Genomic DNA, 26,825 nt, shown 5'->3' with positions numbered 1-26,825 from the left:
TATTCTGTACCCTGCATAAAAACCCAGGCAGGTGTGAATGGCCTGTTGCAGAAAGACACTCATGAGAAAGGTTTTATTTTTCCCCTACAGATATTATGTGACGGAGACAAGTAACAGATCCACTTATATATCCTTAGACTTGGGTGTAAATGTTCAAATATTTGTCCTCAAATTACTTTATCCTCAAATTACAGAAATAGTTAAGCACATTTCAAGTGTCAAACTCAACTTTCTTAATTTTTATTATATATGAAAATTTTAATATATAAAATTGATCAACAGTAAATAGTAAATATCAAAATTAAAAAAAACACTTCTTGATCTTAGAGTAATTTATTTGAATATGTGAATTCAAGAAATATGTTAATATTTATGTATGCAGAGTATAACACAAGTTAATGTTTTATTGGAAAGACTGCTGTGACTGACAATATTGAGTCATTACCAATTTATATTACCTTAGATTGAAATGACTTAACATGAGAAAAAAATAGTTATGTTAGCACATGCGCTTTTTCTTCTGTGCCACTGAATCTTTTTAGGAGCAAGAATACCCTCATATTCAGGTTATCTAAAAGATATTCCAATAATTTTATGAAATAAATTTTCAGCCTTACTCAGATTAAAAAAGAAGTTGATTTTCATGTTGTGTAGAAAAACTAAAAACAGAGCAGATGTGCATGCAAAGGTAAGTAAAAACACTGGCAGCTTCTCAGCAGGGGTGCGAGTCTGCCTTTCATGCTAATTTATGTTCGGTATAACAAGTAGCCGCTAAATGTAGTGGCTGGGGGAAATTTGGCTGGAATTGTGCCTTTGACAAGTCGTAGCCACACTTCCTGCCCATAATTTAATTCCAATAAGGCATCCCCAGTCAACACCCTATCGCAATGTGCTTCACTGTTAATATTTTCAGACTCAAATGTGAGCTTGTCTCTTCCATCAACCACTAAAAACCCAGAGATATGAGGACTTAGTGACTCAATGGTGTACTTAAAAACATACACCCCAAGATACGGAATTCTGAATTTTCCAGTTCTTGGAGTATATGAAGATCCATAATTGACATCCAAGTTATTAAATAGAATAGGACCAGGGGCAGTCATTCCGTATGTGTGAGAGGCAAAAAATGCCACCATAGGTGCGTATCTGTAAGATCCTTTGGAAAAATCTGTTAAAGGAAAAAATGAAGAGAGTTAATTTGTATGTTTTTCTCTTGTTTTGCCTTTCCTCATATCTTTATCATTTCGTCTCAGTTACAAAGAGGATTAGCAGAAGGCAAAGGTCATTCATCTTATTTAACAAGGGCAGGTGTGCCTGGAGGCCTGCCTCGTCTCTTGGCTGAGTTACCCGAAATCACAGCATCTCTGAGCCTCAGTTTCTCCATTGAAATCAGGACACAATGATAATAACATTTTAACTCTCTCACAAAAATGCCTCAAAGATTAATTTGCATATTGCTTTGATCTCTCCAGAGACAAAGGAATTCAAAGCGCTCGGTGATTATTATGGTTTGCCAGAATGCTTTAAAGCCCCTTGAAGGAATTGAAGCTGACATGATGTGGAAACAATTTCCCCAACACCTTGTCAAACAGTTTCTAGAGGCTAAATGGAAACCAAATGAAGTCATATGCACTACAGAGAAGTAGACAAAAGGAATTTTCTATGTAATTAATGCCAAACGCACTAACAAAGGCTGAGATTCAAAAATAGACTAAAAAATGTCCTTTTCACTGTGCAGCATATTAAAAACCTGATTTGAAGTAGGTTTTTTTGCTCTCATTAAAGAGAATACATTTTAAGTGTTGCATATATTTTCTTGTACAAAAAAATCAGAAATGGCACACTCAAAGTAAATTTATAGCAACCAATCATTACAAAGGTAAATGGACACAAAAAAAGACATCTTCGACCAGTCCTTACCCAGTCAAATGGCACTATTATTAGCTCGACCTTCATGGAAAGTAAGCTTTGCTGGTAAGCACTTAGGAAAGCTTCATCTAAATGACCATATCTGAGACGAATCAAAGTTGTACTGTTTAACAACTTTATGGAGATAAGAGTTTAAAGAGATAGAATTTTCCTTTTAGGATGCACAGGGGAAAAAAGCCTGCCTCTCTTATACCAATATTAAAAATTTCAACAAGTGAACATCAATATGAATGTACCTGACAAAAAGACATTTTCACTTCTAAATCACGTGCATTATTCAATAAGTTTCAGAAGTAGAAGGAATTAATCCTCCAGTGAGCCCCGATGAAGCAGGCTTAAATATTCACTTGTAAATATTTTCAAAATGTTTTCTGCATACGACCTTGAACAAGCCCAAGGATGCGTGCATTTTCGTACCTGGAGCTAAGGCATTTTCTTCCACCAGTTTGACAGTGCAGTTGTGGCCAGTGAAGGGGTGTCGGCAAGCACAGATAAAGCTGGTTCTCCCACTTATACATGTGCCCCCGTTCTCGCAGGGGGACCTGCTACACACTTCCTCTGTTACTGAAAAAGAATCAGGAAAACATGATAAAAGTGACCTGTTTTCTGATGGCTTCAATCATACTTTGCAGCAGAGTGAGAAAAAAATACTAAGAAATAAGAAAAATGGGTTCCCAGGTCCAGGTGGGTCACCAGTGTAGTCACAGGACTTCATGCAAGTCCCTTAACTCTCAGAGCTCTCTTTCTTGATTCTTGGAAGTGGGAATAATTCTGTGATCTATTGCATTTATTTGTGCGGAAATATAAATATTTTGGTCAGCTGTAGAACAGTGCAGGATATCTGATCACAGAATCATGTATGTTTGGAACTGGTACATGATAAAGGTAATATTTCAAATAATTGGAAAAGCAAAATATCTATTCAATACATTGTGCTCAGGTAATTGGATATCCATAAAAACATAAATTCCACATGTACAAAAGTACTAAATATTAAAAAAAAACCTCATATAATTGCACTACAGTCAAATAAAAAATATATCTATGTAGAGATTTAAAATTTTGGAAAACTCTTTCAAAGCAAAGCAAAACAAAACAGAAACCAGAAGCTATAATAGAAAAATCCTTGTTTGACTATAAAAAAAATTAAAACTCATTTGCAATAAAAGCCACCATTATCAAAATTCGAAGATAAGTGACAAATTAAGAGAAAACAAAACAATAGACACAACAATCTAATGACTATATCCATAATATGTGAAAAGTTCTGACGAATCCAAAACAACAACAAAAAATGTAACCCCTCAAAAAAAGTAAAAAAATAAGCAAATGATATCCGCTGGCAAATCACTGAACAAAAACATGAACGCTCATGAAAAATTTTAAAAATTAGTCAACCTCACTACTAATGAAGGAATGGTAAATTACCTCCACCAACGTTTTTATATGAGGTGTCAACATTTAAAAGATAGAAAACATGAAATGTTAAAGGGTCTTCTTTTAGAGGAAGAAGATAAAAAATATGAACAATAAAACGGCAATAAATACATATCTATCAACAACTGAATCTAAAAGTAAAAATAAATGAACAAACAGAACAGAAACAGACTCACAGACACAGAGAATATTTTGACAGTTGCCAGATGGCAGGGGGTTTGGAGGGATGGGTGAGAAAGTGATGGGATTTAGAAGTACAAATTAGTAGTTACAGTGTAGTCACGGGGGTGTAAAGTACAGTATAGGGAATATAGTCAATAATATTCTAATAACTGTATGGTGTCAGATGGATATGAGATTTCTCGGGATGATCACTTAATAAGTTTCATAATGTCTAATCATAGGGGTGTACACCTGGGACTAATATAATATTGTATGTCAACTGTAATTGAAAAATTAAAAATGATTTAAAAAAAGATACAAAACATTCCATCATGGCAATACGGGAGAAAAAGAGCATTCTCATACAATGTTGGTTAGAGTTTAAATTGTTAGAACCTTTAAATAGGACAATTGCACCATATTTATTAGAATATAAAAGGTTCATTTGCTTTGAACCAGAAATTTTACCTGGTAAAATATATATTCCAGACACATTTCTTATGTATACAAAGATAATTGTCCAAGAATATTCTTTATGACATCATTTGCCTTAGTGGACAATTGTTAAGGCACCTAATGACCATTGATGTGGGACTTGTTAAATGAATTACAGTATCTTTTCACTAAATAATATTAGACAGCTGTTAAAGGATGAGGTAGATACCCGGCACATTTGATTGACTGAAAACAGTAAGTTCCAGTTCACACATTAGATATAGAATAGTTTCACTTATTTAGAAAGCCTCAAATTATGAATATGGTTACAAATGTAAAACATAATCATGTAAATACAGAGAATAGGTTGGAAGAATACTTACATTACTGGCCACAGTTATCACTTTGGCACCACGCTGTGGCAACAGTGTACACACTTTACAATCCACTCATTTCAATGATTTTTAAATTTAGGATTATTTGCATTGTTTAACATTTTTCTCAGAAAGTGCAACCTATAAATACTTTATATACATTCTACTTCATATTTAAATAATTCAATTTCACATAAAATGTGACCAAATTTTATGCCTGTATTATTCAAATTTTTGGCAAGGAAAATATATATTATTTATGCAGGTAGAAACTAATTTAAATTTTCTACAATGACCCATAAAGTATTTTCCCAACTAAAGTACATATAAAAATGTTACACATGTAATATCTTTTAACAAATGTTTTAAATCAGCCTACATTTTGTAAACATTGTTTCTCAGCCATGTGAATAGGTTACTAAACCCGTTTGCTGTTTGTTATCATTCTAAAACCAAGCCCATTACTTGCTAGTTTTTAAATCTTTAATGATTTCCCATTACCTATAAAAATGTGAATTCTTTTCTTAAAATATATCTTTATTGATTTCAGAGAGAGGGAGAGAGAGAGAGAAACATCGATGAGAGAGTTGTCATTGGTCGGTTGCCTCCCGCACTGGGGACCGAGCCCGCAACCCGGGCCTGTGCCCTGACCGGGAATCGAACCTCGATCTCCTGGATCCCAGGTCGATGCTCAGCCGCTGAGCCACGCCCGACTGGGCAAATGTGAATTCTTTATGTCAAAGCAGTGGCTTCATCTGTTTTCACATTCTCTGAATCTAGCATAGTGATCAACTCACAGAATAGTATTTAATTTATGTTTCACTAGGAATGAATCAACTGTGCAGTGGAGTTGAGGGAATATTGAATCATTTAGGTAGCCTGATTAGCTCTGTAATTCTTATTTCCCAAGATGGGAAAACGCCGCTGTCCCCTGTAGACTCTCCCCTGCCCATGAATCAGGGGTCGAACCTGCTCTCGGCAGGCAGATTTCAGAAACTAAGAAATCCGCGCTGCTGTTGGCTCTGCTGCGATTCTCCAGGAGCTGGGCCCTCGCCTTCTCCTTACTGTTCAGGGGGCACGCTGCATGTGTTCCATTACCTCTAGAAACGGGGTCTTGCCTTGCTCTTCTCCGAGCCACTTCAGAGGGTGCCATTTTGCCCTTTATTTCAATTCCTTTGTAGGGTCATTCACCTGGAGTAAAAATTCACTTGCGTCTAACTGGGGCCTGCATGTCTCCTCATTGCTGTAGGAGCTCAAACTTGCTGACCACGCGGTTTGCCTTCCAGGACCTCCGTCATCTGGCCTGCAGATTATCTGTCCGGGGTGCCTCGCCCACTGCTCTGCACCCGCTTCTGCTGCTTGTGTTTTAAGTTCCTTGCCTTCCTTGATGTTTTAGATACCTCTGGCCTCTAAGTCCCTGCCAAAATAGTCCACATAACAGTTCCTAAAATTAAGCCTATGGTTCCCAGAACTGGACATGGTGTGAATTGAGTTTAATCAGAGCAAGCTATGGTAACAGTTGTCAAAAAGAAATTACCTTACATAATGTTACATAAGCATTAAGTGTTGATTGTCTATTTTTGTACCTGAATTGCATTGTGTCATAACAGGACTTCTATGTTCTGACATCACAGGTGGTCTTTAAAAATCCCATTTTTATTTAACTTATTTTAACAAGAATTCACAATTATTACTGATAATTAAATGTATCTTATTGTGGTATGACTTATCATCTCTGGTCTTTGTTTTAATTCTGTATGCAATGTTTTAACCACCCTCCCATCTTTCTTATCATTTCCAAAGTTATGTTTCACGTGTTCATCCAAGTCACTGATACAAATACTTTATGAATCAGTGTCAAGTACACAGCTTTATAACACACAACTAAAGATTGGTTGGCACTGATTTGTCAATTAAAACTATTTGTACTTTGTTACACAGGCTACAAATATAACTTTGTGAATCATTTGACTCTCATTTTTCTACCTGATTTCTAAACTACTTAAAAATGGTTAGATACCTTTATAAGTTTCTGCATATATCTCTGGTAGGGAATTTGTTCTTGAATTAACAACAAAAATAGGCCTTCAATAAATCATCATTTTCCTTTTGACATCTTCCCTATGCCTGTCAAAAGACTTAATTACATATAATTCTCTTAATTATTGTCTGACGCTTGGGAATTTGCTTATTAAATTTAGCACACTGTACTCTAATTGCTCCCATGCCCTTCTTCCTTCCAACCAGAGTGTGAGCTTTTGTGAGTCAGGGCTCAGGTCTTTCATCTCTTAAACTTTGTGTCACTACTGAATAGCACAGTCCCTGACATACAGAAGTGCTGAAAGGTCTTCCTAAAGATAAATAAACAAAGTAGGGAAAGATTAACTAGATAACCACATCATTCTTATCCAATACTTTATCCCTTCTTCACAGTTTTTCAAAAATTACAGAGGTTTTTAAATCACCAAACAATTTTTATTGTGCAATTCCAGTAGTTATTTGTGGAATCTTAGTTTAGAGTGAGTCTTCATAGCCCACTTCAACTGCCTAGTTTAAGCAAAAAGCAACAATCTAATTACATATCTATAGATTTCATGATAATTCTTCAAACATCAAAGCACTAAAAGTGCCAATGATTTTACAAATATTCTAAATTTACAAATATTCTAATTTGTTATAATTTTACAAATATTCTAAAATTAGAATATTATTCTAATTTTATATATTATATAAAATAAAATATTTTATATATTATTCATTTTATAAAATAATCAAAAGGATTTGATTATCTGGAAGAAAATTACTGAAACATAGTCCTTCCAATATATCTATGATGTCTGGAGAACTATAAACCAAAAACAAAATAATGATAAAGGATTTCTCAGCTGTTGGGAGTGTGTGAGCTTTAAGGTAAGACATGAATTGGTATATTTTATGTTTCATAGCTTACAAGTGGCACCATGCCACCGGCATGTTTTTCCAGAGTCATGGACTCATTTTAAGCACACTCTCCACTTCTCCACCTTCGGCTTCAAAGCTCTTAAATTCTTTCTAGTCCATTTATTTTCTTTACTGCAGATCTGTGCAATCAGTTGAACAGTTCTGCCAACTCAACATTCTACTATCTTGTGCAAGTACTATAACTAATCTTTCAATATTCATTCCCTGCTCTGAGCATGACTAAAATTACTTTGCCATTGTCTTGGAATGTTTCATAAGTCTCAATTTGTTTTGGCTTTTGCTTTCTGGACTCTGATATGTGCTCAAGTTACACTTTTCTATTAATTCCACTTCCATATTTCATAAATGTTCATGTTAAATTTGAAATGATTGGAAAGCTCCCTACATTTTCAAATCACCCCGCCTTTGCTAACATTTGCCATTCCTATTATAATAACGTATAAACTCCATGAGAAGAGAGACTGTGTTGAATTTACCACACTTTCCACTCAGTCTTTCTCAGTGCTCACGCAGAATTTACTCACTAGGTACTTGGTGAATAAAATGCAGGGGCACATTGTAATGATACCTTCTACTGCATTTTTATTTTTTATTTATATTATACATGTTATATATAACATGTTTTATATATTATTTTACTTTTATTTGTTATTTATTTAAATATTTAATTTGTACTTTATTGCTTAGTTCTGTTTTAGTATCAAGATCTTAATTTTTATTTCTTCATTTAAACAATAACTTTGCAGAGGACAGATAACTGATCCTATTTAGGGCAGAATGAAGTTTCCAACAGATTAGCGAGAAGTCTATCATTGCCTGTACATCAGAAACAGCAACTTCTGAGCCAGGGCCCTCCTGTCTTCCTATTCCTTTCCTTTCCCAGTTTCTTGCAGATTTCACTTGTTTTCCAACAAATGACATCTATCCTATCTTCTCTAATAATGCTGCAATCTGCTCTGTATATCCCACAGTACTCTGATTTTCCTTATTTTTCTTTGGTTTTTCTTTGATGCATAGCATTTATCGCCTTTTAACATATTTTGTAATTTACATTTTAATTCAGGAAGACAGGGATTTTTTAACATTATGATATACTCAAAGCTCTAGAACAATACCAGATACCATATGGCACTTAATTAATACTTGTTAATTGAATTGAACAGTTAAGAATTGTTATGATTTTCCAAAAAGAATAATAACATTAAAGATAGTTTATTTTGATTCTAAGAGAAAAACTGCTTAAATAAGTTCAAGCATAATATTTTAAGCTAATGTAACACTGTATAATAAAAATTATATACTTTTACTATGTCTTTAATCTAAGAAAGTGTTTTAAAAAGATTTTGAGGCAGTCCTTCCTCAAGCAAAATTCTTAGCTTACTATTACACAAGGCTTTGTGAATTCTTAGTTTACAATAAAGGTACTGAGTTTCGATTATGTTTTACAGGTAGTGTTGATGTCTCCTCATTATTTTTCAGATAATTATTTGGGTTAAATATTTTCCATAACTTCTAATTTACTCTCGTGGTGTTAGAAAATACAGTTAGATGCTAATGTCCACATAAACCATGACCATCCCACTACATCTTTGTCTCTTGTCGACATGCTTTCCTGACGTCTCTCCCCAAGGACGCTCTTTCCCTGACTCTGCTCCCTTTTCTGTCTCTGCTGCATGCACATTCCCCTGGCTTATCTTACTTATACCCAGAGTTTCAAAACACCATCTTCATGCTTATACCCCTTAAATCTTAATTTCAAAATTTAACACTTACTTAAGATTATAAAACCTAGAATATACAGAATTCTTAAAGGAGTATTGATTAATCATGAAAAATGATTTCCTTTTTTGGAAAATGTAAATGTGTGTTTTGTTTGGTTCCTATATCATTCTCACACAATGTCATGAAATAACTTTCTTTCACTGATTTTTTCAGTTCTCCAAACACTGTAATAATGTTACTGGTAGTTTATTTTTAGAGTTGAAGAGACGAGAGTTTAGATCAATCAACGATATCAATAAAGTGCCATGTGATATTTTCTCCTTAAACGACATTTAAAATAGATTTGAATAATTCGAGTTAAATTTATAACAAAATACTTATTTTTTTCAGAACCACTAATAAGCTGTGTATAGCAAAATTGCAATTAAAGACGTTTAAAGTATGTTTTTCAAGCTTCTATGTAGTTAATACATGGCACAGCAATTATTTTTATGCTACAATATTTTGTCAAGATGCAAGTATCCTCTCCACTTAGATGATTGTGCAACAAGTTCACAATCTGTGATTTAATAACTCCTGCACTTTCCTTTTCATGTTTAATAATCAATATGGCACAAAATAATACTGTACAATTTTGAATTTATAATGTTGTTAATGACCAGTATAAAGACATCTATTCATTGTATTCATTACAGGCTAGTTCATAATCAAATTTTGTTTCTAGTCTCTGTTGTCAAAATAACAGTCTGTTGTTGAAAACTAGCCCGTACGATTCTTGTGAGAGAAAGAACCGCAGCACAGGCATGGACTGTGCCAGTGGAACCTAGTGTTCTGTCCCATTTCCTTCTGTCAGACCATGTGTCATAAATTTTGGTTCAGATGTGAGCATTAAATGCACGGGTTTCTGACTGCTCACCTTAGATATTGTGGCCACTTCACTGCAAGCAAGGTTCAGAAAAGGATTGCTGGTTTGTGAGCATTCTTTCTTTAACTGTCGTCCTTCCCATGAAGGGGAGTCCTATGGAACTCTAGGGGAGTCTTTCTCCCAGGGAACCATGAACAAAAGTAGCTCATTAAATATTCGCTTCAACACGGATATGCTTTATTGACACAAACTGGGGATGCTATCCCCAGGGGACAGGTTTGCTAATCAATTCTGATACAAAGAAAACCAGGGCCTGCCCATGCTGGCCTGATCTCAGGCTTCCAGCTTCCACAACTGGAAAAATAAAGTTCTGTTGTTTATAATCCACACATCTATGGTACTTTGTTACAACCACCCAAACTGACCAAGACAGCCCTGATAAAACCCTTGGGTGCTGAATATTTCCTGATAGGCTTCTCTGGGCAGAAATATTGCACACGTGTTAGTACATTTTGTGTGCATGTGTGCGTGGCTGGAAAAACAAGCACACGTAAGTGTGTACCCTCTTAGGAGGGAGAGAACATAAGGAAGCCAGGATTTCTCCAGACTCTGCCTGTCTCATTTTCCCTTGCTGATCCTGATAAACCGTAGCTGGCCCTGGCTGGGTGGCTCAGGTGGCTGGAGTGTCGTCCAGTACACCACAAGTCTGAGGGTTTCATTCCCAGTCAGGGCATATATCTAGGTTTCAGTTTGATGCTTGGTTGGGGCACATATGGGAGGCAACCGATCCATATTTTTCCAGTGTTGATATTTCTCTCCTCTCTCTCTCTCAAATAAATAAACAAACAAACAAACCTTAGCTGTGTGCATAACTGTATGCTGAATCCCATGAGTGCTTCTATCAGATCACCAAAATTGTGTGCAGTTTTGGAGACCTTATAAAACACATTACAAATTTCAAATTCAAGCAAATATCCTTCAAAATTTGATCAGCTTATATTAAAACATTTTGTACAGAAGTCCATTTGTTAGTTATCTTGAGGTATATTTGAAAATATTAATTTGTAATAGTACAGAAAAGAATAGAAAGAATAGAAAATACCTTGGAAAAAACCTTCATTTAAACTTTTTTGCAGGTGTTTTCAGTGCTTGTCAATGTACATGCACTTTTATACAGTAAGACCTTTAGATTTCGTCTCCTGTTCTTTTTGATTTATTGTATGTAATAAGCATAAGCTCATTTATAAACACTATGTTGAATTTAAAACAATGATTTATAAAGTAAAACAGTGATCTATAAAGTAAAGATAGGGAACAGTGGGATGGTATGAGTCTAAACTATGCTGATGAATGGAAATATTTATATATGAAATATTAAATGACAATATTATAAAAATAAAGTATAGATATTAAATATAGCTAAGAAAATTGTACCATATAGTCATAAGGAACATAATAATATACTGCATGCAGGTTATTTCCTTGATCCTCAAAATAAACTTGTAAGGTAGGTGTGTTATTCTTATTTTATAAATGAGGAAAGTAAGGTCTAGAAAAATTACTTATTACAAATAAATATGTTGCCAGGCAGGATTTGAACTTTGGTTCCCCGATTCCAAATTCAGTGCTCTTTAGTCACCCCAACTGCCTTTATGCAGTCACAGAAGTTAGAAACGGTTTCAAAGCCATCTGAAACAGTTAAATATCTACTAGGGTCTTATTTTTCTCTTTTAAACTGCTTATGTTCACAGCAGTTTATCATTTAAAAAGTTGTATCTGGTGTATGAGCAAGTCTCTTACAGAATATCATCTTTCTTAGGAGGAGTGAAGAGGTAATAAGAGTAAAACTGTTTTACTGAGGGGCGCCACATACTTCTGGTGTATATGTGGAACCGGTTAAAATGAAGCGAGCGTCTCACCGAGGGGACGCGCGTCCTCAGCAGTGATGCTGCGACCGATGTCACAGCCGCGAGCAGCCACACTCTCTGCAGGGCCCACTCTGCCAACTGCTATACAAACAAATCTTCAAAGATGAGTTCAGACCCTCTTGGTGTCCACTGCAATATTGTTTAGAAAAAAATCAAATATTTAGCCAACCAACTGGAACAGCTTATCGGCCTTGGCCTGGGAAGAATCGTAACCGGCATCACTGAGTCACAACGGCTCAGGCGGCAGTGACAGGGATGGGTGCTCTAAAGGCTGCCCTTCTGCGTCAGTCAGAAGGAGGCCTGTGACAGCTGGTGGTGGCTTTAAATGATAACTGCCTACTGGTCATGTCACCGAAAAGCCAAGCTGACATGTAGCACCTCTACTGCCTCCCGGCCGATGGGGAAACGAGGGGCAGTATTTGGATCCTCAAGAAAGGCAAGTCCCTGGGAATGCCAACTCTGGCCGTGGGGACATTCAGGTATGCTCAGGCTCTTACACGGATGTGAGGCATCAAACAGGAGGAAAGGGGGAGGGGGCAGCTGAACACCCCCCACAATCTCTTTGAGTCCAGTGGCTAAGGACTGAGCCCTGAGTCCCACAGAATAGGAGTCAGGCTCCATCACTTACTAGTTGCATGACCTTTTTTTTTTTTTTTTTTTTAATATATCTTTATTGATTTCAGAGAGAGGAAAGGAGAAGGAGAGAGAGAGAGAAAGATCAATGATGAGTCACTGATCGAGCCCGCAACCCGGGCATGTGCCCTGACCGGGAATCGAACCCCGATCGCCTGGATCCCAGGCCGACCCTCAACCGCTGAGCCACGCCCGGCCGGGCATAGACAGGATCCTCTAGCTCATCCATCCGAGGGTTAGTCTACTCATCAAAATAAGAATAATGATAGTTACCTCATAGGTATTATTAAATGAAGTAATGTATAGAGTGTAATTTATACAGTGCCTAGGATATATAGAATAAGTGCTAAATAGTATCCAATATTATTACAAAATTACTATTATTAGGCTTCAAAGTAAATTTGGCATTAAAATTAAGGTTAAATTTTAAAAAACATGTTTATATGATTTTTCTTCTAACAGATTGCACTTATTCTGTAAATGATAGTGGCTATAATCTGAATAATATCATTGTGAGATGCATTAGTTATGTAGGGGATCAATGAGGCTATTTGCTATTTGTAATACAATAGCAAAATTCAAAGGAAATATGACCAAATTTAGCCAGTGTGTCCCCCCCCCAGTATAAAACAGGGTATGAAAGGAGGTAGTTGATTTTGCAATTTATTCGTATAGGAGAACTTAGCCTGAGTCCACTGGTTTCATCACTGTGCATAGACTTTACCTGCTCAGCTGCCCAATGAGTGCCACCAGGTTTATGGCCCATAGAAGTAGCACCGGCTTAATGAACACGCATATCTATGCACCCAGTTAAAATTACGTTGCTGATCCTACATAAAGTGAATATCCGCCCCATACATGAAAGTAGGTGAATATATCTTTATTGCCCTGACATCGTTATTGGTTATCTTCACTGAGATAAAAATAAAGAACTGTTAATTAATTATTAATCACAAGCCTATAAAAATTCTACTTACAGTAAATAAAGGATCAGGAAACAATTTTATCAGGGCATCATTGCAGAAAAGAATTGGAACTGAGTTAATTATTTGCCCATTAGGCCCAATAATTATAAAATGCATTCTTTATATTATAAAAGTCTATAAGTTCTTATGCCCTCCCTATTAAGCCTTTTAACTCAATTAACTTAGAATTAATATCAAAAATTTATAGTTACTGCATAAGTCCAGGTGTTTTTTGTTTAAGAAAAAGAATGACACACTTTGCCTGGGGTATGATTACATATCCTATAGAGCTTAAAAGAAACTCATTTGCAGTAATCACAGGAAGACCAAGGATTATAATAGTATGGAAAAAGAACAATTTGTTATTTTCCCTAAAATTATTATTGTAAGAACACTGGAATATAGAAGTACTACCTTTCTCTTAGAAACATATATGTCTACATAATTTGTTCTATGATTCCAGAGAGCAAGGTTAGTTCTCCTGGGTCAGATTAATTTGAAGGGAATCAAAAATAAATACAATAATTTAAATAGTCAAGAGAACATTCAGCCTTGTATATTTTGTGATTTTAAATATCAAAACTTTCAGAGATTAAATATGAGTCATATTATGTTAAGATAATGATCACCCTTTTGTAATTAAAAAGCAATAAATCACAAAATTCACCCAAATGAGTATATAATTCAATTGCAGATATATATCAGAGGAACAGTGCCATTTCCTTTAGTAGGAATCATAGCTATTCTTTTCACTGTGGGAAGAATATTTAATATTACTCATATGCCAAACATATTCATAAAACACTTCTTTCATCAGAGAGACTATTAAGTAGTTTATATGCATTGCACTGAATTTCTCTTTCTTCCCAAATTTATGCCCCTTCTTCAGTGTTTACAAACATCTGTTAATGGTACCACCACTCTCTCATTTCCCAAATTCAAAACCTTAGAATATTCTAGATCCCTCCTTCCCTAAGAGCCGAGCATTCAGGCTGTGAACAGCTCACATTTTTTTACAGTGATGCAGTCTGCAACATATTTCTACCAATAAGCTCAGTAAAATATCAACTGCACTCCCATTACTTACAAGGAAGAAACACAGTTTCTGCAGAGTGATGAGCTTACTGAAGGCTACACACAAACTTACTGAAACTACAGAGACCAGAATTATGATTGGTTGAGCCTCAGATCATTAATTTTTCCACTATCCCTCTGTTTCTGTTGATTTTACTTTCACAACATTTCTCACAACTGTTTCAACGATTGTGAGATCTGTCCCTTATTGCTGTTTCCAGTGACGTCCTAACTGGTATTTCTAATTTCATTTTTTTGCAGTCAGGCTACACACTACTACAGCTAGCTTCATGCTTCTGAGATTGTTCTTACCTCACCCAACCCTCCGCTCCAAAGTTTCAAAGACCACTTTTTACAAAATCGCGCCTAAATTCCTCCCAAAATTATTATGTTGAAACCCTAACCCCCAAAGTTGATGATATAAGGAGCTGGGGCCTTTGGAAAGAAGTGCTTATGTCATGAGGGTGGCGCCCCCCTGGATGGGATTTGTGTTCTTATAAAAGAGACCCCACAGAGATCCTTCTCCCCTTTCACTATGTGAGGACACAGTGAGAAGTCACCAGCTGTGAACCAGAAGGAGGGCCCTCACCAGAATGTGACCAGGCTGTCACCTTGATCTTGGACTTGCTAGCCTCCAAAACTGTGAGAAATACATTTCTGTTGTTTGTAAGCCACCCAGTCTGTGGTATTTTCTCATGGCAGTCCGAACAAACTAAGATACTTAGTGGGGCATTTGTGGCCTTCTGTGATCTACCAAAATGAAATGCCTGCTTACTTATGCAGTCATTCAGTCAGTCAACAGACATTTATTGAGCTCTTATCACATACCAGACATTTTGCCAGGTAATGCCAAAATGAACAAGGCAGTCTGGGCTTATTCATCAGGGAGCTCACTGTCTAATAGCATTCTTTATTTACATAAGCAAAGAAAAATGTTCTACAGGGACAGATTTGATTGTCTTATCAGAAAAAAGTTAAGAAACACAGACAAATACATACACTATAAGCACTTGTTTTGTACTGATGCCTAATTTACATAGAATAGGATCGATTTAAATACTTCAATGATCTTTGAATTACATAACTACTTACCCAAATTCAAGTTAAGTGCCTTCTATACCTTATGGTGTTTTGAAACTGTACAGATCTATTAAGCACCATTTAAACAGAAAGAGAGATTCAAGGTGATTTTCAGTGATAGCTTACCAGAAGCTGGCACGTTGTCTGTGTTTCTTTGGGCTCGGCTGACCAGGACAGTGGTAACATTCACTGGTGGTTTCCTAAATGCATTTTTCTTCAGCAATGATTTTACTTGCTTCTGAGACTTGAAAACATTTGCAAGACTACTAGATAATGATTGATTTATATACCAACTTAAATTAGATACAGCAATTTGAGTTTTTACTTCAACTACTGTTTCTACAAATTCTGTCAGGCCTTTTCGAAGAAGCTGAATATCTGGTAGGGAGCCATTTATCCACTTAGGTATGGCAGCATTCAGTTCTGATATACGTGTAGAAGCATTATGACACATCGTCAAAACTTCATAGACGGTTTTGTTAAGTAAGGAGAAGTTAATTGAGTGATGAATGGATTTTGCTTCTAGTGCCTTATATCTAGAATTTAATACCTGCAGTTGAAGAACCTGGTCTCTCTCATTTGTGGCCACACTGGTTTTTTTTAGTGAAACATAATAAGGTATGAGCGTCTTGGTCACTTTAGACTCAATGTCTTGCAACCGAGTTTCAAAATTTTGGGAAATCTTTGTGGCTGAGAGCACTTTTTCCTCCAAATGACTCATATTTTCCTGGTATTTTATCACTTGGGCAGTGGTTTCATTGACCATTTGATAAATCTTTTGAAAGTTGAACTGACTTAGTGTTCCATCTTTAGGAATACCTGCAAGGGCCTTGGCAACTTGCAAGACAAAGTTATATCTCTCATTGTCATTGACCAAAATCTGAACAGAATCATTCAAATGTTGGAATTGAGTCATAAATGTCAAAATAGTTTCCATATTTTGGCTACATTTATCAAGGACATTGGGATTGCACTTTATTGTACTTAAAGTCTCTTTTAACATGTAGTTATCTTGAATGAAATCAATGGCATTATTTATAATAATCATTGTCTTATTTAGGCCATCTTCCATTTCTAAGGCATGTTCATTGATACGTCTGTCTAAGGCATCACTGCGACTCTGTACTTCATTTCTAAGTAAGTTGTATCTTTTTGTAAGTTCTCTGACAAGAAGATTTAGACTGTTGACAGCACTAGTCAGATTTTCCACTTTTTTCCTTGTAGCTTTTGCTTCTTTAGGTTGTTCATATGCCACTATCTCTCTAAGTGATGCCCCTTGCTCAAGCAAGGGTTGAAGGATCTCCATATCATAAGTCAAGTCATTTAGTTGCTCATTCATTTTATCCATTTTATTGTCCATGGGAAAGAGAACCTCAGCTAACGTTTGGTTTAGAATTTGTAAATTCTCTTCTGTTTCCTTAATTTGAAATTTAAAATCACTTCTGTACTCGGATAACACGTCTTCACATTCACCCCTGACAAGCTCTCTCTCCATTTCCAAAGCGATGGTGAGGTTGCTAATCTTGCTGTCTTGGATGTGCAGATCCTCCAGCATTTGCAAGACCATCAAACCTTGCTTCTTTACATTCTCATGAAGAGTAGACAGGTGCTCAGGGACATTGTTGCGAACCGATTCTGCAGCTGGAACACTCTCCTGATGTGATGCTTGTCCAGTTGACAGAAGCAGCTCCTGTACCTCCTTCATTTTAGAAAGTGTCTTATTGAGAGATTCGTGATACAGAATGTTCCTTGACCGTTCCTGTTCTAGAGCACCTTCTAAATAAGTCTGTTTTGCTTCTAGTTCTTTAATAGGCTTCTCATATGCAAAAGTCATTTCTTGTCTTATATTCACAATGTGATTTTTCAGATCTAGTATATCAGTTAAAGTGGGACTCTTTTCCTGCATTAAAACAGAATTTTGCTGGACTGCTATTGACACCACGGATTCATTGACTTGTTGAATTACGCGTTTGGTGTCTTCGAGGTCCTTTGATAGTTTCGATACAGTCTTGAGGAGCTGAGCTTTTGTCTCTCCCATGTCATTTTGGAAAATTTTCAATTGTTGTTTAACTATCTCCTTTATCAGATCATTAATGCTTTTGGATTTTAGACCTAGAGAAAGGAGTAATAAACAACAATAAATGACACATAATTTTAACTATGTAAATTTTAAATATCTCTAAAAAGATAAAAAGTTTGAGGCCAAACACTAATAACATGTAATAATAAAAATACTTCTTGATTACACTTATGAAAATTTTAAAATTTCTGTAGTTTATAGATGGTGATCACTTTCTTAATTCATAAGTCTGAAGGGAGAAATCAATTGTGGTGTAGAACACACCAGAACCACAACTCTAAGTTTCTCTGGATAAAATACATGAAGGAAGTACTACTGTCTTCAGTTAACAGGCTCCTGTATGCAATGACTCTAGGTCTAGTTTTAGTCTTGTACAAAACTAGTCTTGTATAAAACATGACTTTGGGCTTTCTGCCTTAGTAAGTAATATCTAATGTTAGGTCATGATTGTGTTACTAGGTTTCTAGTAATTAAATTTCAAAGCCTGTGTTTCGAGCTTATAAAAACTAATAAATTGCAGAGAAATAATTTTATGAGATTCTCAAATGAGGAACAATATAAAGTAATAGTCAAAATATTCAGCAATAGTTTATAACAACAATAAAATAATAATGAGAGGTTTGGAGATCACTAAGTCAAATGAAAACAGGAATTCAATATATACCTTAAGTATTATAACATGACATTAATTCTTAGCAAAAAGAGAAGAGGCCACTTCCCACTAATGAAGCACATCATAGTATCTCCAGTATTAGAAAGCATGGACAAATCATAAGCTAGGATTGTGGACAGTTCTACAAGTAGTACTTAAAAAAAAAAAGGAAAAGAGAAAGCATCCTGCACTATTCAGAACAATTTAGATTAGAAAATGCACATATTAAAATGTAAAACTTAAAAACAAAACAAAATGAAACCAAAAGCCTGTTACAAAAACAGAAAATGAGAAAAAATAAAACAAATACTTAAGGCATATTTATAATACATATGAAGATAGAAGGTATGTCCATTCCAAAATCTAAGCAATGACTATAATGTAAAATACAGGCAACACAATACAAAGAATGTTAAACAAGGTCTGAACAATGGGATGTTATGAAATGAGTTATGGCTACTAGGAAGCCTACTCAAAAAAGGTGATTATAGGACTAAAATATATAGTCTCTACATGTATATATTGTGTTAGCAAGTTCTAAAGTATTTAAGATGTATGACAGAAAAACTATTATGAAAGAGCAATTATCCTGAATAGAATGAGGTATTGCTTCAGCATCGTGGTATTATTTAATCTGGTACTAAGATAAAGCTATAAATGTTGTTAACATGAATAGTTTCCTGGAAATTCTCGACCCTAAAAATCAATGTTGGAAATTCTAGACCCTAAAGCTCAATTGACCTTTAGGGTCTAGGATTTCCAAAAAAAATTATTGTACCTTTCTAAACCTAGTGAAGACTGAAATAAATTTAAAAGGCCAAAAAAATTAAGTGAAAATCAATTTGTATGTAATAGAAAAAATAAAACCATATGAAGTGTGGAATAGTAATCAATGACACATAGCAACTAAGTACTAACGGATGGCTAAATTAATTAGAAAAGATTACAAAGCCACAATTAAGATAAATTATACTGAAATGGTCCTAGCTTTTGTATTTAATAACATGAATAATTATGCCAGAAAGGTTATAAACTATTTTAATTCTCCAAATTTTACTTAGCATTTAAGCAGTCATCCATTTATAAAACAAATCTTTGTTGAGTGCATTCTATATGCTACACAGAACATAAAATTTGAAAGGTGACATTTCTGATACTAAAATGTTAGCTTCACTAAGTATAGGTGCTTCTCAACAGCAAAGTTATTTTTATTGTACTTTCTTCAGGATCATTTAGCTATTTCCTGTTTGTTAAAATTGTCTTTAATTCTCATGATGACAGCTTGATGAAATACAATAAAATATTTAAGGTTAGAAATCAGACTTTCTTGAAAATTATAATCTTACAATTTGGGTTTTAAAATGATTTTCAAGATTGCAAAGGTAAAGTAAAACTTAAGCATGCTTGAATTAATTAATTAATTATATACAATAATAATAGGTATTTAATTTCAGGAAGTGAAAAATAACATGATTTGAAAGTCCAAATAAGAATAATAGTAGGTAAAAACACTGTAAATAGGTAAAGTTCAGTACAGAATATTGATCAAAGTAATTAAGAAAATAATAAACTATAAAAATTAAAATTAGAGGGTATACTTTAGCTGTTCTTTAATGGAAAAATATATTGGGTGAAGGCTAAAATCACAGTAGTGACTGAAAAGAAATTAGATTATTAGCTTAAAAACTTTTTTCAGGACAAATTAGCTTTTCAGGTAACATTTCTATAATTTGTTACCAAAGAAACATCTGTAAGAATCTGTTTTTACAAAAATACATAAAAGTGCTTATGTTAATATCTGAGTGGGCACATAATTTTATTTGATTCTATTTCATATGACTCATGTGCTCATACTTTCTAAAAAAGATGACATTGTATTTGGTGACTTAGATATGCTTGATATCAGATACCTTGACATGCCCCTTCCGTGGTTGCAAATGTATGGCCTTTTCATAACTTTCAAATACCTCTTAAGGGGTTGGGGCATTTGATTCTGAAGACTTTCTATGGATCCTAGTAGATAAACAGTGTTTCTCACCTGAGATTTGGAATAAGCAAGGGAAGAAATTGTGGTTTTGCTAGGCAAGCACAATACCTGGGAGGGTGAGTTTAGTTTTTGTTGCCTATAAAGACATTCATTAATTATAAGCCCTCTGATTCTCATAATTGATTGTGCTCAGTATACAACTAATGCCTCCTAATGAGGAGGGAATTGTGTTGTTGTTGTTCTGAGTGTATGTTTTCTGTGTCGCTGCCAGAAGTTTTGTTAGTAGGTTTATGTAGAAGCAGGTGACAGGCTTAATTCTCTCAGGTTGTGATAACCAAATTTTGCTAAACAAATTTCATTATGATGGTTATAGTCAATTATATCCTGTTTCAATTTGACTACTTGTTCCTGCTATTACTTCAGGGAAAATGTATTCCTCTCTCATGCTTGTGATCAGTAAGTTTTGGCCATAGTGGGCATGCCAGAAGCGTAGAACAGGGTCTTTCTTTCAGAGGACTTATAATTATGCACCAGTTATTTACATGCTTAAACACGATCATGGTTGCTATAATACTGGTAGATGATATGGAAATAGAAACGTCCACTTTTTTTAAAATCTCTTTTACCTGTAAACCACAGGTGAAAAATAGAAAAAAATACGATTTGTGAGTGATAGAAATGTGCTTAATGAGTGCTTTTTTTTTATTTGTAGAAAAAAGTGAAAGAAACCAATAATCCTGAAACTTGGAAACAAAAAATTAACCCAGTGAGCTGAGATGTTCCTAGTAACTGAAATATTTTCCTAGAATACCCATGCTCTACCTGAAATCCCTTTGGCTAATTAACTCCTCCTGATCCATCATTTATTAGTTGAGATGATTTCTCTTCACAAAAGCCTTTCCTGGTCTCTTTCCACTGGATTTGTTGAAACTATCAACCAGGCCCTTAGTACCCTGTGCTTAACACTGTCAGAGCAATTACTCACTGTCTATAAATCCCTGTGGAAGGCAGAATAATCCTGCCCTGTCCAAGATGTCCACACCCTAGCTCCCTGAACCTGTGAATATGTTATCTTACCTGGCAAATGGCCTTACCAGGTGTGATTAAGGTTAAGAACCTTGAGATGAGGAGATTAGTCTGGATTATCCAGGGGAGCCCACGGCAATCATATGAGTCCTTAAAGAGGAAGGGAAAGGCCCAAGGGTGAGCCTGAGAGGCGGCAGGTGGACTCAACAGCTGTGGGCTTTTGAAGATGGAGAAAGGACATGAGGCAAGAAACTCAGTGGACTCCAGAAGCTGGGAAAAAGCCTCAGTTTAGAGCTACCAAGACAATGGGACCTCAGTTCTACAACTGCAAGAAAATGAATTCTGACAACTTGAATTATCCCGTAGAAGCTCCAGGAAGGAACACAGCCTTCTGTTTTAAAAGTAAAAAATTCAGACAAAGCTGATTCGCATTTATGAAGAAATTATTCTTATTCTGACCCTAGATGTTTCAGAATATATTTTATTGATGGTACTGTAGGAACTAGATATTTTCTGGGATCACAATGCACTTTAGATTTATCCTCAATACCTTCAGCAATATTATTGAGACAACCATGTATCTAGCTACCTTGTTAATCACTCCTTAACCTCATCTTTATCCTGACCTGAAAACCACAATTAAAATAAATTAAATATGGCTCATAGTTTAATTTCTTTTAACTATAGAGAAATACCAGTTAGGCTATAACTAGGTACATAATGTCAATAAATCAGATGAAATATTCAGTCAGAGATTTGATGACATAGTGAAAATATTTAGATATTCCAAATTATTTCAGAATTAAGTGATTTAAAAGTAGCTTATTTAAAAATATCTGGCCCTGCCAGGCGTGGCTCAGCGGTTGAGCATCGACCTAGGATCCAGGCTATTGGGGTTCGATTCCCCGTCAGGGCACATGACCGGGTTGCGGGATCGATCAATGGCTCTCTCATCATTGATGTTTCTATCTCTCTCCCTCTCCTTTCCTCTCTCTGAAATCAATAAAGAGATATAAAAAAATTTTTTTAATATCTGTATTATACAGACTAATATACCACCCAATCTAAAGCAAAGATACCGAAGCGATATGAGGAAAGATAATGAGTTGCTTTCCTTTTGCCTTAAATGAATGAATTTATTTTGTTTTACTTTTACCTTTTAGAAAAGATTGAAATTCCTTGCCTCTATCTTCATTGATTTTCTCTTCCAGGGAGGAGTAGGTGTTCCTTACATCAGTCACAACCAAAGAAATATCGTCAATCTTCTTCTGCAGAAGGGTCAGTTTCACTGCCTGGAGGTTCATCTGGTCAGTCAGTTTTTGTGTCACTGCTGTATGGAGAAGAAGAGGAAATTGGAAACAATAGAAAATACATATTTAAAACCTTTCAAATTTTATGATAGGTTTAAAGGTAATTCAAATAAATCATGTTTGCACTGTATATTTAAAGGTATAGGCTATATGCATTTAGCAAATAGCAACCTGAATTTTACACTAAGGGGTAGAAATTTTAAAAAGTATTATGTTAGCTTAGATTTCTAAAATCTTTTAACTATGCCCAGAATGTTCAGGTCTTTTAAAAAAAATTATTTGTTTGTTTGTGTTTTGTTTTGCTTACCTCAAAGAGTTTTTGTTACAATCTCAATAGATGAAGAAATTCAGGGTCAGAAAACCAAAATAACTTGCTTAAGGTTTCAGAGCTAATGCCTCACCTTCTGCTTTCAAATCCAATGCTCCAGCATTAAATATGTGTAGCTGTATACTTATATGTATACAGATGTATTTATATTCTGAGAATTTTATTCTTTACTGAGGTATTTACGGAAAGAGAGATTTCAGTTTAAGGGCTACTTTCCATGCCTTTTAAGATGCACTTCAATAATTCAAGGAGGATGTTATGGTATCTTATGAAGATACTGAATTCCAAGTCTTTAAAAAATTAGAATGCAGTTTCTAAGATACATTCACCTGCATTCTTAAAGAGATCCCCAGTCACCAATCCATGGTTCTAACAGATAAAGTTAAGCCTAAAAGAAATAGCAAAGTACTTATGATTAGAAAGCTGAGAAAGTATGCAACGGGACAACTCTGGATCAACAGGAGACCCCTGTTGGTTCCGAGTCACATACTTTCCCCTAAGTGACCAGCACCCTTCAGTGATCTCCATCGCCACGGGAAGGAAGCCTTCTGAGCTCCCTCTAAGGAATCCAGCCGTTCCTTCCACCTCAAGATGCTCCATGACTGCACCCTTTGGGGGACAAAAGCTTGCTGTTCCTTTGGAAACCCGTGGTTTCCTGACAGCCTGGCAATGCAGCCCTCTCCCCTCCCCTCCCCTCCCCTCCCCTCCCCTCCCCTCCCCTCCCCTCCCCTCCCCTCCCCTCCCCTCCCCTCCCCTCCCCTCCCCTCCCCTCCCCTCCCCTCCCCTCCCCGTGTGCACAGGAGCTCCAGCAATCCTCCAGGGCCCCTTAGGCCGCGAGCCTGGCGCTCAGCCGCAGATCCTCCCCTCACCACGGCAAAGGGCTCAGAGGTATGTTCATGCGTCACCAGCAAACATCTGACAGCCGAGCGAGGTCTTGTTTGGAAGCTGTACACGGCGCTGCCAACAGCTGGTTAGGGGTGACAGTAATTACCCGGGTCACAGCAGTCCTGCCGCCGCTGCTGCCCGCCCGCCTCTCCGCCGACAGCCGCGTGGCTCTCCGCCTGGCTGGTGTGGGTCAGCCGCTGCCGTTCCGGGGCTGCAGGGAGGCAAGCGGGGGAGAGCGGTGAGCGTCGGGGCTGCGCGCTCGTCCCCATCCTTTGGCAACAATGTGGCCGAGCTCCCTGCCGTTCGGCTGCAGAGCCCGCTGCCCGCCCCCCCGCGGAGCTGGGGGGAGCAGGACTCCGATGGGGGCCCGAGAAAAAATTCAGGTCTCCCCTTAGACGAGAATGGTTGGTAGTTTGGAGAAACTAAAGGGGCAGGCATCAGCGGCCTGCATAATTGAGGGGCCTTGGAAATGAGCCGTGTAAAAAGCTGCGGCCGCTTCGCAAGCCGCCTGCCAGGAAGGCTGCTTGTTAGCAACGCAGCTTCCAGCCGGCCAGCGTGTGGCTCGACCTAGGATCCAGGCGATCAGGGTTCGATTCCCGGTCAGGGCACATGCCCGGGTTGCGGGCTCGATCCCCAGCAGGGGGCGTGCAGGAGGCAGCCGATCAATGACTCTCTCATCATTGATGTTTCTCTCTCTCTCCCTCTCCTTTCCTCTCTCTGAAATCAATAAAGATATATTTAAGAAAGAAAGAAAGAAAAGAAAGAGAAACTGCACCTCTGGCTCATGGAAATCATGCTCTCAAAAGCGTATGTGGCTGTGACAATAATGGTAAAGTATCTCCACTCCATAGGAAGTATAATATATTTGGCATACATTTGAGTTAGCCTCTATTATTAGATTGAATTTTGCATTGCCTTTCTTCAGAGCATTGAGCTAAATTAATGAATTTCCATTCATGTCCAAGGTTTTTGTTTTGATCTTACCCCCACCCCCCACTGTATTATAGAAAGTCCTACATAATTGTTGATTTATTTGGTTGAAGAAGACAATCTATAGCTTGGGGAAAAGTGGACTCACTTTGGGACTTCGAGTATGTGATGGAAAGTGTTAATTTTCTGCTAAGTTCTAGCAATAATGTTTTTATAGCCTAAATTCAAATTAATTCATACAAATATATCTATTAAATAATTGCATTTTTAGAAATCAAGATTCCTTCTTCGATGATGTAATAAAGCATTTCTGGCAGCTAAAATCTGTCTTCCCAAGAAGGTACTTAGAGCAATGGTACTCAAACCAGGGTCTCTCAATCAGCCATATCAGCATCCCTTGGGAACTCCTAATATGCAACTGTTAGGCCCCACCCCACACCTGCTCATTTAAAAAATTCTGCAGTGGGGCAGCAATGTGTGGTTTAACTAGCTCTCCAGGTGATCCCAATGTACATTAGTGTGAGAAACACTGGAGTAGGGTGTAAAGATTAATCTTCCTTAGCAACTCCCACCTCACTACCTCCTGTTTCTCTTAGCAGTGAAACAGTGTTCAGGATACAGACTTGTGAGTATTTACAGCAAAAGGAACAGGTGGGTTTAACAGGATGAACAAATGGTCTTTTCATGTTCTAACTGGTTACTTTTTGAGCTAGATCATAGGAATATAAAAAGAGCTGCTGCATTAAAAGGCATAATATCACTTAATAGGCAGCAGATAGTTTGTTAGGAAGCACTACACAATTATAGTGAAAACAAAGATTATATTGTTTTGTGACATACAAACAAGCCTACTAGGAAGATTTCCTTTTCTATCATGAATTTTCTCCACATGTTATGGATTTTTTTGAACATTCCTTTAGAATAGTGGTTTTCATCATGGATGGATATAAGAAGCACCTGTAAACTTTGAAACACTAGAAGTGTCAATGTTCTTTCCATCTCCACCCCCACCCTGAAGATTCTGATTCAGTAGATCTGTTCTGGGGAATTGAGCATGTGTATATATATTTTTAAAAACTTGACAGTTGATTTTGAGGTATCACCCTGCTTAAGAAGCATTGATTGAGAACAAATTGCAAAATTTTCTAATTCTAAGAAGTAAATTCATTGTTTAAAATACCAGATACTTTTTATATTAAAATTGCAATACAGACATTGATCTTTATAGATTTTAAAATAGTCACACAGGCTTGTTGATAACAAGAGCATATGCTAAAGACATGATTTATTAAAACTCTAATGAATGAAAACCTTGAGTCTCCTACCACTCTATAGTGAGGTGAGTCTTTATAAGGAATAAGTGAAGTAGGGTGGGGTGGAAGGTGCTTTTCACAGTTCTACGATTCCCTCATGCAGACAATTCCATGCTCTCTACTGTTATGACACAAGATCCCTGGATATGTACTGCTAAGCCTGGAAGACTGTGAAGAGTGTTTAAGCCACCTTCCCAGCAATCGAAGACAATTATTGAATGTGTCAGAAATAAAATACCCTTTCCATTAAAAATCCAGGCTATTACTCCTCACTCCCATCTAGTAACGTTCTACGTACCCTACCTCCAAGATTATATTTAGTCACTGTGCACTAATGTAGCCTACCAATTATTAAAATTTTGAAGTACAGCCATACCTGTTGGCAAATATGTAATAAACATACAATGACAAATTAGTTATAAATATTATAAAATTAACATTCCAAGGTAATTGTGGATGCACAATAAAGGATATGTCTTGTAGAATACATGATGAATGGAATTCCTATTGTAACAAGATCTGGGAGTGTTTTCAGAACTAACAGTTTGCTGGCCCATGTCATGCACTACGTAGACTTTATGAAACATTCAGTGTTTTAGCAGAATCATCAAATTGTTTGGTGCTAACCTTAGTTTACTTGTTCATACATACTAATTGTTTTCAGTGCATAATTTTCCATAAATATTATTTGAGAATTTATAATAAGTTATTAAAATTTGTTACTATGGAACATCTTTTAATATATAAAA

The 26,825-nt window shown here is 36.3% G+C and overlaps 1 protein-coding gene across 1 annotated transcript in view; it reads right to left on the bottom strand.

Annotated features, from left to right (window-relative positions):
• Window positions 1–213: 213 nt before the first annotated feature.
• Window positions 214–26,825, bottom strand: part of MMRN1 (multimerin 1) — a 47,509-nt gene continuing 20,897 nt past the window's right edge. The window contains exons 4-8 of the mRNA XM_081140602.1: window positions 23,940–24,044; window positions 22,467–22,640; window positions 15,692–17,677; window positions 2,347–2,493; window positions 214–1,168 (exon numbers count right to left, since the gene is read on the bottom strand). Coding sequence (XP_080996728.1) covers window positions 747–1,168; window positions 2,347–2,493; window positions 15,692–17,677; window positions 22,467–22,640; window positions 23,940–24,044 — 2,834 coding nt within the window. The 3' untranslated portion in view covers window positions 214–746. The remainder of the gene's footprint in view (window positions 1,169–2,346; window positions 2,494–15,691; window positions 17,678–22,466; window positions 22,641–23,939; window positions 24,045–26,825) is intronic.

This window comes from Miniopterus schreibersii, assembly GCF_964146895.1.
Source record: "Miniopterus schreibersii genome assembly, chromosome: 1".
Lineage (NCBI taxonomy): Eukaryota > Metazoa > Chordata > Mammalia > Chiroptera > Miniopteridae > Miniopterus > Miniopterus schreibersii.
Note: the sequence above shows the minus strand (reverse complement) of the source record. Positions and strands in the feature narration are given on the sequence as shown.